Consider the following 20429-nt stretch of genomic DNA (forward strand, 5'->3'; position numbering starts at 1 on the left):
ACTAGAAGCATGAATGTTTATCAATATCTGAGCTTTGATTAAGGCGTAAAAACTTAACTGTTTACACTACAAATCTGATCGACCTTAATGTTGTGTGCCGATCCCAAACTTGTTTTTAATATTCCACGTTAAGCTTTGCTTCAACTAATTGTATGTTCGTCTCAAATTTCAAGTATCGCGTTGTTTTCAACAATAATTCTATGCATTGGAAGTCTTGCATTGGACCAACGCATACTAATCAAGTGCCACACTTAAGATTAATTACATAAATCCGATTTATAACAGCGTATACACACTTGGCGTCATAATCATTAAATAGCAAGTCAGTACAAGACTTCCTGCGTGAGCTGGATTTAAATCACTGTTTGCATTGAACGGGTTATAAGCGTTTACATAAAAATCAACTCATTTGTTCGATCGATTCGAAACAAATTAACGGATATCAGTGTTTATTTATTTTTAAAGTCTGCGTCAGAACTCAAGTCGCTGATTTAATGGCGTTACGAAACATCGAAAATGTCGCCTGCTTTATCATCGTCCTCATTACGTCACACCACGTGACCGAACAGGCGGATGACGTGGCACAGTTGAACAGAAGGCTGACGATAATCAAGCATTCCGTTGATGACGATATCGTCGACATCCGGCTCGATATCATGGAACTTAAGATGATTGTCGAGCAGATTGTTGGCGTTCAGAGGATCACTAGCGATGGATCCGTTATTGGTAAGGAAATTACAGCAGAGAACTATAAATAATAGTTTTAGCATATAGAACGTATTTAAAATGACACGTGCTCCCTTGTTTGCCAGGTACCCGTTTTATCAAAGATCGTAAGACAAATTTTAAGTTCCGATTGAGTTGTGAAGCTTTATAATATGAACATGTATGAAGAACTTGCGAGATATACATAAAAATATACTACATAATATATGGTTACCAACCTTTTTACCTTAACTCAAGTAATGATAGATTTTTGTGCGAATCGTTTTTTCTCTTTCGTTATTATTTTTTTTCGTATGATGGTTTATTACACGCGCTCAAAAAGTATTCCATAGCCTCTCTTTCAATAATTCTGAAACTCAAAATATATCTTAAACATAATATGTTATGGTATAGACACACAAGAATGGCTGGTATTTGGTTAATTAGACAGAGATATTGGTGGATGAACAAAAAATTACCGTCAGAAAATCTAATATCAACTAATCAAAAACTTAGGCTTGTACATTAGATAGTGTAAGTTCATGAAAGAATACATATAATTAAGAGGGCATTTAGTTTTAAAGGAAGCGGATTGACCGGGATTGATCAGATGGAAATTAAGTCATTGAACCGAGCTTGATCGGGATCCAAATAAAGCTGCTATTATATTAACTTAAATTAATATAGCTCATGAAAGAATAACTATATTTAAGATATAGTTAGCTCATTATCAAAGTAAAGCTAAAGCATTGAATTTAGTCAAGTTAACATTTGTTGTTTGTATTTTATTTTTTATCGATAGGCCAGGGAATGACAGATCTTAATCAAAGGGAAATTACAGATCTCAAGAATAAGTTGAATGCACATGAAATCCGACTGAACAGATTGTTTAGTACTGTAAACGAAATTCAAGTTGAAAATACGGCACTTAAAAATAAAGTAAACCAATTTTTCGAGGAAAAGGAAAATGGCGTTAAAGTTGAACTTTTCAAATTGAACGCAGGGATTGAAACAAAATTCGACGACATGGTCAACGTTCTTCAAATGAAGTTTGAAGAAACCGCAGCGGCGATGATGAAAGGTTACAAGGACCTGAAGACGCACGTGAACGTGAAAGTCTCTGTGGCCGATCAAATAAATAATCTTGCCCAGTCAGTTATCTCCGAACAAAACAAACTGAGTACGAGGCTTGACCAGGCAGATGCGAGGATCATTAGACTGGATGGTGAAGTGAATAAGCTCGAAGTCGACGAATTGGTCGAGAAAAACGAAAGAAACGAATTGATCAATAACTTAAAAGCTGAACTTCTCCAGTTGAACGCAGTCGTTGAAACGAAATGCGACGACAGAGTCAACGCTCTTCAAAAGAGGTTTGAAGAATCCACAACGGCTAATTTGGCAGGTTACAAATATCTGGAAACGCACATGTCCGTTCAAATGAAAAATCTTACACAGTCGGTGATCTCCGAACAAAACAAACTGAGTGCGAGGATGGACCAGGCAGATACAAAGATCGAAAGACTGGATGATGAAGTGAACAAGCTGGCTGACTTTTCGAGAGCGATTGAAGAGGTGAAAGCAAAGACTGACAAGTGCTGCATAGGTAATTGGGGTTATTATTGTACTGTTAACGAACCGTCATATACTTAAAAATATGACCGTAGACATTGCCTACACTGTACAGAATATAACCGAAAAACAAGAGAAACATAATTTACGAAACAAGTTTCACACAAACACATACATTTTTCCACATTCAAAAAGACTGATTTTATGCATAGCTTATTGATTATAAAGGATTTATTTGAAATAACTATATAAGGTTGATCATTATTTCATTCGACTAAAAACTCCCGGAGGGCTCCCGTTGATAAGGACGTGGCTACTCAGCAACCTTGATAGGATCATTAAAATGAGTCATCGTCTAGGAATAAAAATGATTTAAGTTAATAGTGCGAATAGTTCGGATTGTATTATCGTGATAACATTACAATTAATTAATAAAAACATATGCAATATCAGGTAAATGTCATTAACTAGAGTAATTAGGAAAACAAACGTATAATGGTACCGAAGAAAATAAAAATGTGGTATTGTTTTCAGATCTGAGGCATGTATTGCATTTAGAGAGGACGCTCTATGTACAAAAAAAAATAAACACTGAAATGCTTAACATGACTTTAGTCGGTTACCATAGTATCAGTCTACATATTCAACTATTCCAGTATAGACTTCTGAGCCAATACTTCAAATCCTTGACAAAATTTAATTCCAAAAGTATAATAAACTGTTATAGGAAATGTGATATAAAATCTATCCATGTAAGATAACAAGATAAAAACAATAAGACCGTGGGTTCAAATTGGATAGGAGAGAAACGTAAAAACATAAATATATAATGAAGAGGAAGAGTTTAGAAGAAGAAAAGAACTTTATAGAACATGAATAATTAATGCTATGCTTATTGTTATGTCAAACGTTTGATAAGTGAAAATATTTCTAATGTAGAACGTATATATATACATATTTAAACTTCAGATTATTTTATAAGGGACATTTAAAGCAAGTAACTACCTGTCTGACCTGCAAAAAATACTGTCTATACAAAGTTTAATAGGTCAAGTATGAATTATTTAGCGATCAAACGAAAAATGCAGGTAACAGCTACTGACTGATAATGTATATTAGATGAAAGGTAAAATAAGATTCAAATCAAACAGTTCTTGTTTATTTCATTATCCTCCTCCTCCTCCATCCTCATCATCATCATCATCATCACCACAACCATCATCATCATTATCATCATCAGCAGCAGCAACAACATCAACATCAATATCAACTACATTGCAACAACAACAACATCATCATCTTATTCATCATTAGTATCATCATTATTAACAATTTTTCAGATTGCGGTGACCCAACACCAGACCGTGGTACAGTAAACACCACAGAAACAACGGTTGGAACTGTTGTTCAAATATCATGCATTCACGGTTACGTACTGAGCGGAGCAAACATCGCCAAATGCAACGCAGACTTTGTCTGGTCTGAATCAGCCACATGTAACCCATATGGTAAGAAAGTACTAGGCATAATTCAGTCATGGTACACATTCTGATTGCTGACACTTTGTGCTTGTTTCTTTAGTTGGATTTTCTCCGTCTCCAACTGTATTATAGTCATATCATGGCTATAATATAACCAACTCACTCTATTCCTGGATTATTTGGTTGTACCAATACTAAGTGTACTTATTTATGCCAGTAACTGACAACTGCTCTAGAATTGTGTCGTTCTTCGACAAATTTTCAGAGCAGAACTCGGGAACGTTATAAACTATAGCAGCCTGTCAGTGTGCTATCAACCAGGGCTATATACTTACATGTTGGCCATGATGCTCCACCTTATTATTTAAATGCTGTTTTTTTTTACAGAAGACATTTTTGTTTTCTATAAAAATCTGTGGGCCCGAGCGCACATTTGAAGTTAAATAAATACTAAAAATCAAAGAATATCGCAAAATATTTCGTAAAATAATGTTAAGTCATACAAAATCAGTCTTCCTTAAAGCAAAAGCCAAAATTTCAACGCTAGATGTGGTATGGTAACATAAATTTAACGATATACAAAATGCTAGTTTTTATTTTTTGTGGCACAATGTATTCCATTTTAATCTCCGGCAACGATATCTATTTATACGACACATGAACACTAACATGGTACAATGTACATGAACATGCGTTGAATATATTGTCCCACACAAAAACAACAAAAAGAGCATTTTGTATCTTGGTAAATCTATGTTACCAGACCACATCTAGCGTTGACATTTGGCTATTGCTATAAGGAACTTTGATTTTTTAACTTTATTTTTCGAAATATTGTACGAAATATTCGTTGATTTGTTAACTTTATTTTTCGAAATATTGTACGAAATATTCGTTGATTTTGACTGTTTATGGCCTTTAAAGGAATTTATTTCTAGTCGTCCACCACTAGTTTCCATCCGTTTATTAAGATTTATTTTGAATTATTTCATTCATTTCGATCTAATGTGCCCATATCTTTATCTTCACAAACTAAATTCTAATTTCCCCAAAACAACTCTGAAGCAAATCAATTTGTATCTATTTCAGTTTATGAATCAATCATTGTATTTGTTTTGTTTAACATTACCCTTGTGATATATTTCAACTGAAGACTGCGGAAGCGCTGCCCCAGCCAATGGTGTAGCCACAGCTACTAATGGCACTTCCTACAAGAAGCAGGCTACTGTGAAGTGTAACCCAGGGTACACACTCAACGGCTCATCAGTGATAGAGTGCAATGCAACCGGCTGGAATGAGTCTGTCTCATGTATACAAAGTAAGTGGAATATTATAATCATATTTTTAACGTAATGCTTTCGTTTTATATTCACTTTCTAATGGAAATTCCAATTACATCTCCTGACTGATAATGTTTATTGGATAAAAGGTAAAATAAGATTCAAATCCAGGGGCGTAGCTGGGCATGCACAAATGCGCACGTGCGTACGCTGTTTGGAAAAAAAAGTGATCGAAAAATGCAAAAAAATGTGATGCCTAACCCGGGTAAAGCATATTTTCTATGCGCGAGATGTGCTTTCATATCGAAAATACTGAAATTGTCTTAAAGTGTTGTTTTTCGGCTTCATAGAATACGCATGATTTACTATTTACGAGGTCAGGTTTCTTTTGGTGGTGACTATACATAACATTATTATCGACTCGTCATCATCATCATCATCATCATCATCGTCGTCGTCATCATCGTCATCTTCTTTATCATCATAATCATCATCATCATCATCAACATCAATATAATCTGCATCAAAAACAACAACATCATCATCTTATTCATCATTAGTATCATCATTATTTACGATTCTTCAGATTGCGGTGACCCAACACCAGACCGTGGTACAGTAAACACCACAGAAACAACGGTTGGAACTGTTGTTCAAATATCATGCAATCACGGTTACGTACTGAGCGGAGCAAACATTGCCAAATGCAACGAACACTCTGTCTGGTCTGAATCAGCTACGTGTAAACCATATGGTAAGAAAGTACTAGGCATAATTCAGTCATGGTACACATTCTGATTGCTGACACTTTGTGCTTGTTTCTTTAGTTGGATTTTCTCCGTCTCCAACTGTATTTTAGTCATATCATGGCGATAATATAACCAACTCACTCAATTCCTGGATAAGTTGGTTGTACCAGTACTAAGTGTACTTACTTATGCCAGTAACTGACAACTGCTCTAGACTTGTGTCGTTCTTAGACACATTTTCAGAGCAGAACTCGGGAAAGTTATAAACTATAGCAGCCTGTCAGTGTGCTATTAACCAGGGCTATAAACTACTCCTATAAATATGAGGTCGATTTTTACATCGACCTCATATCGTTTAACGTTATTTTGCAATAGCATCGTTCCGACATGAATTCATGTCGGAAGCTTTAACGGCATCAAATTCATATAACAGCACAGAATAATCATGCAATAAATTATTAAACATAAAATATAAACATTATTTTACTAATTGCATTAGAAAAATGTTTATACAAACTTACAAGTAATGATAGTCCAGACCTTAAAACACTACCACTATTCAAATTCCATATTGTTGCCATATAGCACTGTGTAAATTGAAAGTTGCATAATGTTACCTCATTGGTCGGTTATAAATACATTGTTTCTCTATATATAGTATTCGATTTAGACGAAAATAATAATTTACGTGGAATGTCATATTAGTTTTCCATTTAAACTTTGATCTTGCTGTGTGTGTTTATGGACGTTATTAATTATGTTATACTTATTTTTGTATTTCATTAAGAATTAGAACGTGTAGCCCTTTTTGTTAACTGTTTTTAGCAAACGATTCGCGGCTTAATAAGACACGGAAAATAGTTAAAGCGACACTTTCATTTAAAGGTTTAATGTGAACAATATTAAATGAAACCTTTTTTGGTATTAATATATTTTATTGACATGTTAAATTCGATACTTGAAAAGGTGTTTAGTCTTTAAAAAGATGTCGCTGATATTGTTAATTTAAATAACTGTTAATATGCTTAATGTTGTGTAAGAAATTGAATAGTTTCACTGAGTTTTATTCCCGCCTAAAATCCGATATCGTAAAACGCGCAACGGTTAAGAATAAGGTCTAAATAAGTTTAAGTATTCAGATCTGAATATCAGCAGCTGTGCCAGCTGGGAGCCCCGTTTTGGCTTTAACAACCGCAAGCGAAACAACATACTTTTTTAAGTCTTGCACTTAGACTCCATGATCACAAGTATAGGTCCCTGCTGTGGCGTATGGCACCATAGTGTTATTTAGTATTGGTCGGCACAGTATCTGATCATAACGAGACAATTGGTTTGTGCTGAACACAGGGGCAATAAAACCACAGATCTATCAATAAACAAGATTATTGAGATATCTTTTATTGAACACCGCGATAAAAATGCTCAAACCACGGACTCTAGATTACACGGATAAGAAACATGGCAACATTCTCAGAATCATCACTGCTATATGTGTAATCACCTAACAATTCGTCTAAAAATAATTTATATATTTGAGTTAAAGACGATGCACTGTTGTATAAGTCTGAATAAACTATCTGTCTGCCTGTCTAAATCTAAGCCGTCATCGTCCCAGTGAAAAAAAAATCTGATTTTGATTAGTTGAACATGATGCCCTAATGTCAAAATACGAAATGACCCGCGTAACACCGACCGTGATTTTCAAGAATCTTTAATAAATTGATAATTTAAGGTAAATAACATTTCATATAATTATACATAATTCCCTCGTTGATAATTAACAGCAAACGATGAATGTTTTTAACACCCATTTTATTTCAAGTATGCATGCAAAGCCGAATAAAATCGAGAGGGTCAGCTATATACGCTGTTTCATCATAAATTTAACACCCTTTCTGTGTTATAAACAAGAGCTGAAATAGTTAGTTTATTAAGATTTATTTATAATAAGCTTTATTGATATGTTTCGTGAACAAAATACTACAATATATCATAAACAAGAGTTCCGCGGTCGGAGATGACCGCATTGAAGCCGGATTTTTGATTTAAATGACAGGAAAGTACCTTTCGTGTTTTTGTCAATGCAATACTTAAATTACTGAAATATTGTTCAAAGGTCAAAATGAAATGTAAGTACTTTTCAAGGCATGAGCAAACCTTGTGTTATGTTTTGAATGCATGCATATACATGAACAACAATAACATTTAAGGTCACAAATATGAACTTGAATTGACAATTAGGAAAGTTTGATCTCAATTTTTTTATTAGCAAATTAGTAACATATTGTTTGAAGTTTCCATCAATTTCATTATCAAATGTAAGAAAATAAACTTAGATGAAATAATACTATTTATTGTTTTGCTTTCACATACCTACACAGAAATCCAGACAGCCTTATGATCACTCCAAAAGGTTTCTATCACACCAGTTCTAGCAGATAGATTGGACACATAAATATGATCCAAGCTTGAAATGAATGACCTTGAAATGACCAGTGGTCATCTAAGTGTGCTTGCAAACCTTTACGTCAAGTTTGAGATTCTAGGTCCAAGCATACCAAAGTTACAACAATTTTAACATTTTAACATTTAAGTTCACAGTGACCTTGACCTTCAAATGAATGACATTGAAATGAATGACATTGAAATGACCAGTGGTCATCTAAGTGTGCTTGCAAACCTTTACGTCAAGTTTGAGATTCTAGGTCCAAGCATACCAAAGTTATAACAATTTTAACATTTTAACATTGAAGGTCACAGTGACCTTGACCTTCAAATGAATGACATTGAAATGAGCAGTGGTGATCTTCTAGTACTGGCCAACCTTTATGTCAAGTTTGAAGACTCTAGGTACTAGCATACCAAAGTTATAACATGGAATAAGAACTTTAACATTTTTACCTACCAAAGTTATAAGAACTTTAACATTTTTACATTCAAGGTCACAGTGACCTTGACCTTAGAATGAATGACCTTGAAATGACCAGTGGTCATCTAAGTGTGCTTGCAAACCTTCATGTCAAGTTTGAAGACTCTATGTCCAAGCATACCAAAGTTATAACAACTTTAACATTTTTATATTGAAGGTCACAGTGACCTTCACCTTCAAATGAATGACCTTGAAATGACCAGTGGTCATCTGTTAATCCTGGCCAACCTTCATGTCAAGTTTGAAGACTCTAGGTCCAAGCATACCAAAGTTATACCATGAAATAAGAACTTTAACATTTTTACATTCAAGGTCACAGTGACCTTGACCTTCAAATGAATGACCTTGAAATGACCAGTGGTTACTAACTAGTTATGGCCAACCTTCATGTCAAGTTTCAAGACTCTAGGTCCAAGCATACCAAAGTTATAACAACTTTAACATTTTTATATTGAAGGTCACAGTGACCTTGACCTTCAAATGAATGACCTTGAAATGACCAGTGGTCATCTGTTAATCCTGGCCAACCTTCATGTCAAGTTTGAAGACTCTAGGTCCAAGCATACCAAAGTTATACCATGAAATAAGAACTTTAACATTTTCGAGCACGCCGCCACCCCGCCCGCCCGCCCGCCCCCCCGCCCGCCCGACAACATCAATCTATAAGCCGAGATTTTTTCGAAAAAAATCCGGCTAAAAATATAATAATCATGGCAAAGGAAATTCAATGGCCGGTTTCTAAACAAAAGCATAATCGCCAAGACCGTAGCATCAGTTCAGTGCGTTAGGAACGCGCGCTACTTTCTTCCGCCTTCATTCCTTAATAACTTTCGTTTTTAAACAAATTTTTTTCTATCGTATACAGAATTCTATTCTCCTAAGCAAGATGTATTTTTTCGGCGTAAGCTGTATTAAGCCAGCTTTTCACCCTGACTTGACCTTTGTAAGTGTCCAATAATATTCAAATAAAATTTCCCGCGGCTAGGTACGAATGAATACACTTCATTTATTCCATTGGCTGATTTGAGTATAACACCAGAACATTGGAAACATATCCGCGTCTTTGTAACACTGTTTTACTGCATGAACATTTTATCTCCAATGAAAAGGCTCAATAGATAGAACAGTTTTACAATCAATTTTCGACATAAATACAGTTTGTGCGTTCACCTTTTATTTTCAGAGAATTACCAGCGCAAAAGCGTTTATACTAAAGGCTGTATTTTCATATTTAGTACTTACTTGCATTGCATTTCAACCCGCGAGTTTTAGGGTCAATTCGCGGCCAGTGTGTGAAAGTCAGAGTGTATATACAGTTCATCACCGGAGTTCGCAGAAGGGGTTGCGATCTTTTCATTGAAGGAAAAAATTGGAATCTATGCTATTTTTGTCTGATGGAGTAAATAGTTCGTTTAGTCGCTTTGTCGATATATAAATATTTTAGGCACAGCTGTTGCCTTGGTCGTGTACAGTTGGCGTAAACAAGCCGTCGTTTCAGCAGCAGAATTGTTACCTAACTTTAATGCATTGCATTCCAATCCGCAAGGTATCAAGGTCAGTTTGAGGTCAGTTGCAGAAATCTTTATATAAACGCCGTCTCGTAAACTTTGTGCACTTGAAGTCTGTTTTGATCAGAAAGATACTAAATAAAGATATTCGGCGATATTATTGTGGTATGTCAATCATCGATTTTTAATATGTTTTCAACATTTGCATGATAAGGACCAATTTTGATAAAATTAATTAGAAATATTTATCCATTAAGACCAGTTTATTAAGCATGAGCACAATAATTCACTATACTATAATTATGCAATTAAATCAGATTTGAGTATTGCCGGCTGACCTATATGCACTCGTTTATTTTCATGTTTCTTGTGTTTTTCTATTCTGTAAATATAGATATCAGAGTAATAATATCACATAAAGCAAAATAAGCCACAAAATCTGGCGCAACACCCCGTAATTGATTTGCTTGTGATGTAGCTAAGAACTGCGCAGAAAAAAGGCATCCGCTACTTTTTATCTCATTGCGATAACTTTTGATCGTTCATAAACATCGACCAAAATCAACGCCGTATATCTTTTTTAAAGATATTTCTTGTTGAAACTGAACTCCAAATATAAACGCTACAAATTGGTATTAAGTACGAACATGTCAACCGTAAATCTAGATTCTAAAACTCCAAAACGGTATGATATTTGAAAAAGTTAAAGTTATAACTCGCCGGGCTGTCGAAATCAGAAAAAAAAATTAATATATATTTATATATCTGTTTACTACGTAACGTAAGCTTTCTAATGATATATAATTTGTCAAAATCGGCCGAGAAATGAAACAATAATTCAACAAAAGACGTGAGTGGGTACATCAAAATGTATAACCTCGGCGCTTCGCTGTACGCGAATTGTACAAAATCGATAGCCACAATATGGTAAAACGCGCGGTGGTAAAACATAAAATGTGTATTTCTTGTGTTTATCTCGCTATAAATCCATTAATAACAACGGGAATATACTAAAACGTATATTTTTGAAAGAGGAATTAATAAGCAACAAGATAACGTATAAACCAATAAAATCGGATGAATAGTTTTTGCATAAGATTGAATTTACTACAGTAAGGGTCAAATACTCGATTCATCTCCTAACAATATACACTCCGTGATACAACTGGTAGTTTTAACACACACATATTGGTTCCATTTAATTTAAGAGTATAGAAAGCTAAAAAGTGATGTGGTTTGTTGTACAACAACAATTGGTTATGTGTAACCTATTCAAAAAATAATTTCGTTCAAGATAATTCAATGTAATTCTATAAACGACAAACACACGAAGTGTGTTGTGTATGTTTATTTTAAAAAATGTACATAAGTGGTTTAAAAGCACAATTTTTACACATTTAAGAGGTAATCGCTCACATATATGTCTAATTAATGATAATTTTATGCATTAGCAAAGATTTAACGAGAAAAACTGAAGTTTTAGTTGAACTCAATTTGCTATAGGAAAACGACGGTAGCCGTTTAGACGTAAGCGGGGTAGCTTACGTCTAATTATTTGGACTAGGCTATAAACTAACAGGTTGGCCATGATGATCCATGTTATTATTTAAATGCTGTTTTTTTGTGCAGATGACATTTTTGTTTTCTATTAAAAACATTGGGCACGAGCACACATTTAAAATAAAATAAATACTCAAAATCAAAGAATATCGCAAAATATTTCGTAAAATAATGTAAAGTCATACAAAATCAGTCTTCCTTTTAGCAAAAGCCAAAATTTCAACGCTAGATGTGGTATGGTAAAAGAAATTTAACGATATACAAAATGCTAGTTTTTTTTGTGGCACAATGTATTCCATTATAATGTCCCGCAACGATATTTATTCATACGGCACACGAACACTAACATTGTACATGAACATGCGTTGAATATATTGTCTCACACAAAAACAACAAAAAATAGCATTTTGTATCTTGGTAAATCTATGTTACCAGACCACATCTAGCATTGACATTTGGCTATTGCTATAAGGAACATTGATTTTTTTTTACTTTATATTCGTTTATTTGTTAACTTTATTTTTTGAAATACATGTATTATACGAAATATTCGTTGATTTTGACTGTTTATGGGCTTTTAAGGAATTAATTTCTAGTCGTCTACCACAAGTTTCCATCCCTTTGTTAGCTCGACTATTATATATGAAATATATATAGTGAAGCTATCCTACACACCCGGCGTCGGCGTGAGCGTGAGCGTTAGCATGAGCGTGAGCGTTAGCATGAGCGTGCAAATGTTAAAGTTTTCGTACCACCCCAAATATTTCCTATGTCCCTTGTCATTTTGCTTTAATATTTTGCATACTTCTTAACCAACATGACCCCAACATATAAACAAGAGCAGACAACTGCATTTTGTAAGAATTATGGCCCTTTTTCACCATGTAATGCATATTATTGATAAATCCATGTTAAAGTTTGCGTACCACCTCAAATATTTTCAATGTTCCTTGACATATTGCTTTCATATTTTGCAAACTTCTTTACTAACATGACCTTAATCTATAAACAAGAGCAGACAACTGTATCAAGCATTTTGAAAGAAATATTGCCCTTTTTTCATTTAGAATATGCATATTATTGATAAATCTATGTTAAAGTTTGCGTACCACCTCAAATATTTTCAATGTCCCTTGACATATTGCTTTCATATTTTGCAAACTTCTTTACTAACATGATCTCAATCTATAAACTAGAGCAGACACCTGTATCGAGCATTTTGTAAGAATTTTGGCCCTTTTTTGTCTTAGTAACTGAATATTTTGTTAAATTTTATGTTTAGATCCACTTGACTTCTAAAGTATCAAAGCTATTGCTTTCAAACTTCAAATATTTGCTTACTTTCATGAGGGTACTGTACCTGGCAACTTCAATTTTACCTTGACCTTTGAATGAACTTGACTCTCAAGGACAAAAGAATAAATTTTAGTTAAATTTCCATAACTTCTTTATTTTTTTTATCAGATTGTATTAATACTGTGACAAAACAATACTTACCTGAATACCAACAGGGATTTCACCCAAACAATACCCGACGCCCTAACCCAGAAAACTTGTCCCCCCCCAAAAAAAAAATTTTTTTTTTTTCCTTTTTTACTTTTGAAATATCGTGTACTAAATTACAACGCCCCACATAATAATTCCCTCTCAACCCCCACCCCCCTACCCAAACCAAAAATAATATTTTTTCTTTGAAACATTTTTAAAGAAAATAATATTTATTTACTTTATTTTTGAAGGACCGTCCAAACTCCCACCCAAGCTATTGGTATCAAACTAGAAATAAAATCTTATTAGTTTGTTTTATGTCTTTACAAATGGTCAATAGAATGTGGAAAATCTACCTGAACAATTACCTTGACCTTATTGAATAATTTGAATAATTTCCCCATGATGGCTTACGTTATACTGTCAAGCACTCGAATAGTCGAGCGCGCTGTCCTCTGACAACTCTTGTTAAGATTAATTTTCAATTTATTTCATTCATTTCGATCTTATGTGCCCATATTTTTATCTTCTCAAACTAAATACTAATTTCCCCAAAACAATTTGAAGTAAATCAATTTGAGTCTACTTCAGTTTATGGGTCAATCATTTTATTTGTTTTGTTTAACATTACCCTTGTGATATATTTCAACTGAAGACTGCGGTAGCGCTGCCCCAGTCAATGGTGTAGCCACAGCTCACAATGGCACTACCTACCAGAAGCAGGCTACAGTGCAGTGTAACCCAGGATACACACTAAGAGGCCCATCCGTGATAGAGTGCAATGCAACCGGCTGGAATGAGTCTGTCTCATGTAATCAAAGTAAGTGGAATATTATAATTATATTGTTAACTTAATGCTCTCGTGTTATGTTCACATGCTTATAGAAATTCTAATAACATCTTCTGACTGATAATGTATATTGCATGAAAGGTTAAATAAGATTCAAATCCAGGGGCGTAGCTGGACGTACGCAAAACCGCACGTGCGTACGCTGTTTAGAAAAAAATACAACATAAAAGTGATCGAAAAATGCAATAAAATGTGATGCCTAACCCGGGTTAGGCATATTTTCTATGCGAGAAATGTGTTTTCATATCGAATACACTTAAACTGTCTTAAAGTTTGTTTGTTTTTCGACTTTATAGAATACGCATGATTTACCATTTGCGAGGTCAGGTTTCTTTTGGTGGTGACTATACATAAGATTATTATCGACTGCGCTTTATCGTTGCTTTCTACTATGTATCCGAATGGTTTGTTTATGAATCGGGCGATTTTAAGAATGGTTGCTAATTTGATGTCGCCCCGGTACAGAGATGTTGTCGACCTAAAATCAGACCAGCCAACATTCAGTACAGATAAAATACAATTGTTGACTGCTGACTGGAGCAATGTTCATTTGTATAAGTTCCCTGTAACGTAGCTTACACCTTAGTGTCCTCTGTGAATGCAAATTCATGAAATTTAACATCTGTTTCCAAATTATCAAAATTTGTAAATTACTGAGGAATGACAGTTTCAAATATAATTGCTATGTTCCGGCAAAGGTTTAAACCATCATAAACGAGTAGAAAGGGCCGACGATATCTTAGAAATTGAACGAGGTAAAAAGAAAAATATTGAGCGTACCTTAAAAGCAGATTACAACGCTCTTGTAGAGAAGAAATTAAAAATTCTTGTAGGCATCGTGGATGAAAATGTGTCGTTCTGCTTCGGATTCATAGCGGACGAAGCAACTGATGCTGCCACTATGGAGAAAATGGCTCTCTGCCTTCGATTTTACGATGCAGAGAAGCATGTCTCCGGGAGGAATTCATTGGGTTTGCCGAATGCAATCTATCACCGGCGAAATTCTGGCTCATGCATTTCTCGAGAACCTTAAAGCTCTTGGAGTAAACATTCAGAAAATACGCGGCCAAGGTTCTGATGGTGCGTCGAACATGTCCGGGAAGCAGAAGGGGGTCCAGGCTCGCATCCAAGCCATCGTCGCGAGAGCTGTAAACACTCACTGCAAGGCGCACTGTTTATATCTCGCCATTATACACGCCTCCGACCCGATGCACGCTAAGAACATGATGGCAACTGTCCAAACAAAAGCGTTTGCCTTTGACTACTCTGCCAAACGGCTTTTGCGTTTCCAGGAGAACTTTTGGAGACTGACCCAGTGAGCACAGAAGAGATGGGTAGGAGAAAAAAACTGGCAACGATGTGCGAGTCCAGGTGGGCAGCTCGACATGATGCGCTTTACAGGTTCCTAACATTGTTCAGGTAATTTGAGCACACAATTTAAAATCGCACATCTACATTTAGATTTCAGAGACATTTAGGAAAATAACTTTTGACAAATTAAAAATTAATTCTATTACACTGGTCTTTTTACAAGTCTATAAAATATCTTCATTAGTTTTTTAAACAATCAAAATGGATGTAGATACATCATTAACAATCTGTCTGAAATCAATTATATAACTAGACAACAACTGGTACAACTTTAGCACTCTTCGTGGCTTCGGAACAAAAAGGTATATTAAGTACTGTAGTTATAACAATCAGTCGATTTTGTTTAAGAATACGGGAAATGGCATCAAATCCATCAAGACATGATCGAACTCTTTTAGATTCGAATCACCATATTATTGTACAAATCACGAAAACTTTATTATGTTTCTTGTTTAGAAAACTTTCATCAAAACTGGCATATCTTGAAATTGTCAAACTTAAGACATGGTATACAATGCACGCATATCAAGAAAGAAAACATGTGTTATATCTGATTCTCTGTCCGATAAGCTATGTTTCAATTCGGCACTCAACCCGAGGAATATGAATTTTCCTATCAAGGTACCTTAGCATTAAATCTGGTAATTTGCAGAACTGCTGTTGCAACACTAGATGAACTAGCCTATGGCCACGGGGATTTAAAGGCAGCTGGTTACAGTGATGCTATTCAACAGTTTGGGTTAGAGTACATCCTGACTGGATTGGTCGCCCTTTCTAAGATGTTACACGATAAAGAGTGCGACTTCCAAGAAGCCACATAAGAGGCTCGAACTATCACTTGCATGTTACAGGTATACTACATAAACATTTCTGCATTCTTACACATTTCTTTGGCGGTAACAGGATTTCGTATTGAGGGTGTAACATATTCTGATAGGGGAGGGCGTAACTTTACAAAAAAGAACCAAAAACGTTAATTCCGCATGTTGTTCGATATTTCTGATTTCTTTACAAATAAATCTCGCGCGGAGCGCTGAATTTGTGCCAAATTACGCCTTTCTATATTCAAAATCGCCTTTTTGTACTGCGGGTCCGATCCCGCCCGAATCCGCCTATTCATTTAATGCATGATTATACCTCTGAATGTGTTCATTTACAGACTTGGCAGTTATGTCTACAGAATCAAAGTCAGAGCGTTATCCTCAAAAACTGCGTTAATTGTCACTGAAACATATTAACATGCATAGCTTTTATACAAATCTTGTTGGTTTCAAGAATGTGTAACTTTTGAATATTTATCAATATAAGCGGGTATTTTATAGGCTGAACGAGCAGATGAGATGGTGCGGGATGCACTGTATGAAAAAGCTGTAGCGCTTGCCGAGGAGTTTGGTATCGACCCATTTATGCCTGGACACGCCGGTCGCCATAGTCACATGCCCAATGCCCCAGCAGCTACCACATCCCAATTATGGAAGACGAACATGTACCTTCCCTTCATGGACCATCTGCTACAGGAATTAGACTCACGGCTACTGCAAGGGCACGCACGATTAAATGTCCAATATCTCATACCAACCAAAGTGCGTACATGTCTAAAATATTTCGTCTGATAAAGCATTTATTCATGTAGTCCCTTGTCTGTAGCTATTGTCTGCTGAAAATAACATAATATTGAATTGCAATTATACTGTAACTTGCATTATCAGATATTTACGGACATTCAGAGATAGATCTACGTTTGTCAAATAAATTATTCATGAATGTTAATAATACTAATACTACTATTACTACTACTACTACTACTACTACTACTACTACTAATAATAATAATAATAATAATAATAATAATAATAATAATAATAATAATAATAATAATAATAATAATAATAAAAAAAATAATAATAATACACATGCGTTTAAACGGTCAATGATTATATACAAATTAAGTATATGTAAATCAGCGATAAACAAACATGAATCTTTTTAATGTTCTGGTTTATATTTTGACGATACAGTGATACGGTTTAATAAAATAACCGTGGGACAAATTTTAAAAATACTGCGATGCCATTAGTCAAAATATAAATCCGAACATTAAGTGTTCTTCCCAACCAGGAGGCACAGATTATGCAAACGCTTTTCTTATAGTTTTATGCAATATGCCGTATGTATATCCCGATTCAATGACGCGACAATTTTTTTTTATATTGAAGGTGAGCGAATTAACAGACGATTTTTTTCAAGAGATTTTTACCGAGTTCCAGCCGGACCTTAAGGTTGTCGATGTTACATTTGCAAGGAAGTGTAGAAGGTTAAAGGCGAAGTAGCAGATTTCATCCCCTGAGCCATTCAAAACCCTCGAGTCGGCGCTGATCCTCACAACGGAAAAATCCTACCCCAATGTTCGAAGTTGTCTTCTCGTTCTGCTCTGCATGCCCCAGTATCGACAGCAACAGCAGAGAGGTCTGTTTCTACAATGAGACGGGTGAAGACATACCTCCGTAGCACCATGGGAACGGAGCGCATGTCCGGTTTTGCCCTGTTGAATATACACCGAGAGTGGGAGATCGATCTGGAAGAGGTCGTTGCCGTATTTTCCAGACGAAAGGAGCGCCGTTTTGGCCCTTTTATTTCGTGTGTAATGTAATACATGTAATACAGGATACCTTGCATTAATGTATACAGTTTACGTGTATTGTTATTGAAAGTATCTTGCTATAGGTAGAGAATACAAGACGAGATGTAAGGACTATAATTATCGAGTAAATATGATAGACATAGTTGCTATTTAAATGATGGATAGTTTGCTTTATTATGTCTCTTTTTATGTTTTAACAATACAAATAAAGCTTGAGTTACTTTTATCCAAAATTGTTATGTCTTATTTTATACCATACCATATCATGGTTTTATTTAGACATACATTTATTGATATGCCACGACATAATACAAGAATATAAATCTTAAAGGAAAGCCACATGTTTTAACATCGAACATAAATGGTATCATATCCGAGTTTATCACGCCATATTTTGAACTATAATATTGTCTGAAACCTCTAGAACGCACGTATGGCTTCGTAGAGAAACACATTCAGGGGAAGTATGCCCCCGGACCCCCCTAGCATGCCGTTTGCGTTGACTGAAAATCAGCCCAGCTACGCCCCATAGACATATGACCATAAATATGCCTATTTCCATCGAAGCTAAAAAATTTTTTTTTAATAGATTAAAAGCACACATAAGAAAAAAGGCGTATGTTTTACTGAACATAGTTTTTAAAAACATATACGTATATTTCAATCCCGTTCAAATGCATAGATTACTGTATCAGATGTTCATTTAATCAACTCCTCAATTGAGTTCTATTAATTAATTACTCCCTTTAGTATTATTTTCATTTACATTTTAAGAACGTTTATGCCTCCAGATGGCGGTTGGACATCATGGTCTTCGTGGAACACGTGCATTTCTCGGCATAGAAAAATGTGTGATCGTTCATTAATGAGCAGAAAGCGAGAATGTTCCAACCCGAAACCTTCTCCCTATGGTCAGCAGTGCAATGGATCCAGGTCGGATATTATATCGTGCGATACATGCCAGACCGCATCCAGTTCAAACAGTAAGTTATCGTTGTGGCTGGAATGCATGCAAACCACGTATAATGTGTTTTCGGTTATTATGCTTTAAAGTATTCTTTAGAATCATTTCATAAAATATCTGTAATTTAACATTCGTTTTAGTCATCAATATAAGTTTTAATCTATCTTTCTTGTAGTATTGTCATTGACATCTAGAAATCGCAAGTGTCTTCAGATGTTAAAGAGGTATTGAAAACAAGCGCTAATAGTTATTTAAAATTGTGAGAAGAAAAATTAATTTAAGATGCAACCTATATTTCACTAGTTGTTTTAACATATTGATATTATTGCATGGATGTTAATTGGATTACGGTAACAATGAAACGTAATTCGCTTGTAGCTGATTCAGTGTCATAAGTCACTCATTTCAGTTCGTTTGGTAAATGGGCGAGTTGAAGTATACTTGAACGGGGCATGGGGAACTGTGTGTCCTGGTGTTTTTTCCGACGCTTACAATGTAGTTCAAGTTGTGTGTAGGATGCTCGGACTTCCAGCGTAAGTTTGTTTCGTATTATATTAAGTTTAAGAAATATGTCGTTCAAATATCCCTAACTTTATTGTTGAAGAGATATTTAACTACTATGTAGGTAATGAATGTTTATAAAATGATAAATACGTATAAAAGTGTTTGTATTAGAGGCGGAATTAGATAAATTGAACGGGTTTAATTTTAACGATGTTCTCATATCTTATATGTTGCTCTAATGAGCACTTTTATATGCTGTAAATGTTTATAGTCTTAAACATCACGTTTTCATTACACTCATCAGTATCAAATCAATTAACATGTAACGAAGTAAGGCTTGTTGTGTTTGATAATTAATGGAGGTTTTCCGGGCATTTGTCTCTTAGTTTATATTGAAAAGAAGTTTATAGAAAACACCACGGTGACATTTAAGTATAACCATTTGTATTAAATTCAAACATACTCATTTGCTCTTGCAGTGAATCTTTTTGAAATGATAAAAAGTGAACTCAATGCGATGATTGGAGAAAACCTTTATACTTACATAGTGCCATAACAAATATGTTGACGGTTTATTAAAATTGTTTTTGCAGGTCCAATGCTCGTTATATGCACATGGCCATGTTTAAATCAATGCCCGTCTTATTGGATGGTGTTATATGTAACGGAAACGAAGCGTCATTGTTTGATTGCTCGCTTGATCCGGGCTGTCAGCACCACAATCACAGAGAATTTAAATTAAACGATTTTGGCGTATACTGTGAATAACTAACATGAAGGTCAAATTAATGAAAGTGTTTTCTTTATTCATGTAGTTATGATGCACACTA

General features: G+C 34.9%; 1 protein-coding gene across 1 annotated transcript; it reads left to right on the forward strand.

Moving 5' to 3' along the window:
• The first annotated feature begins 336 nt into the window (after positions 1 to 336).
• Positions 337 to 19490, forward strand: LOC127872375 (uncharacterized). Its single transcript, XM_052415707.1, has 8 exons — positions 337 to 726; positions 1508 to 2308; positions 3615 to 3782; positions 4909 to 5073; positions 5622 to 5789; positions 13925 to 14089; positions 18923 to 19114; positions 19474 to 19490. Exons 1-8 carry the CDS (start codon positions 495 to 497, stop codon positions 19488 to 19490), a joined length of 1908 nt encoding a protein of 635 aa, XP_052271667.1. The 5' UTR covers positions 337 to 494.
• Positions 19491 to 20429: the final 939 nt, after the last annotated feature.

The sequence above is a fragment of the Dreissena polymorpha genome, chromosome 3, assembly GCF_020536995.1.
Source record: "Dreissena polymorpha isolate Duluth1 chromosome 3, UMN_Dpol_1.0, whole genome shotgun sequence".
Taxonomy (NCBI): domain Eukaryota; kingdom Metazoa; phylum Mollusca; class Bivalvia; order Myida; family Dreissenidae; genus Dreissena; species Dreissena polymorpha.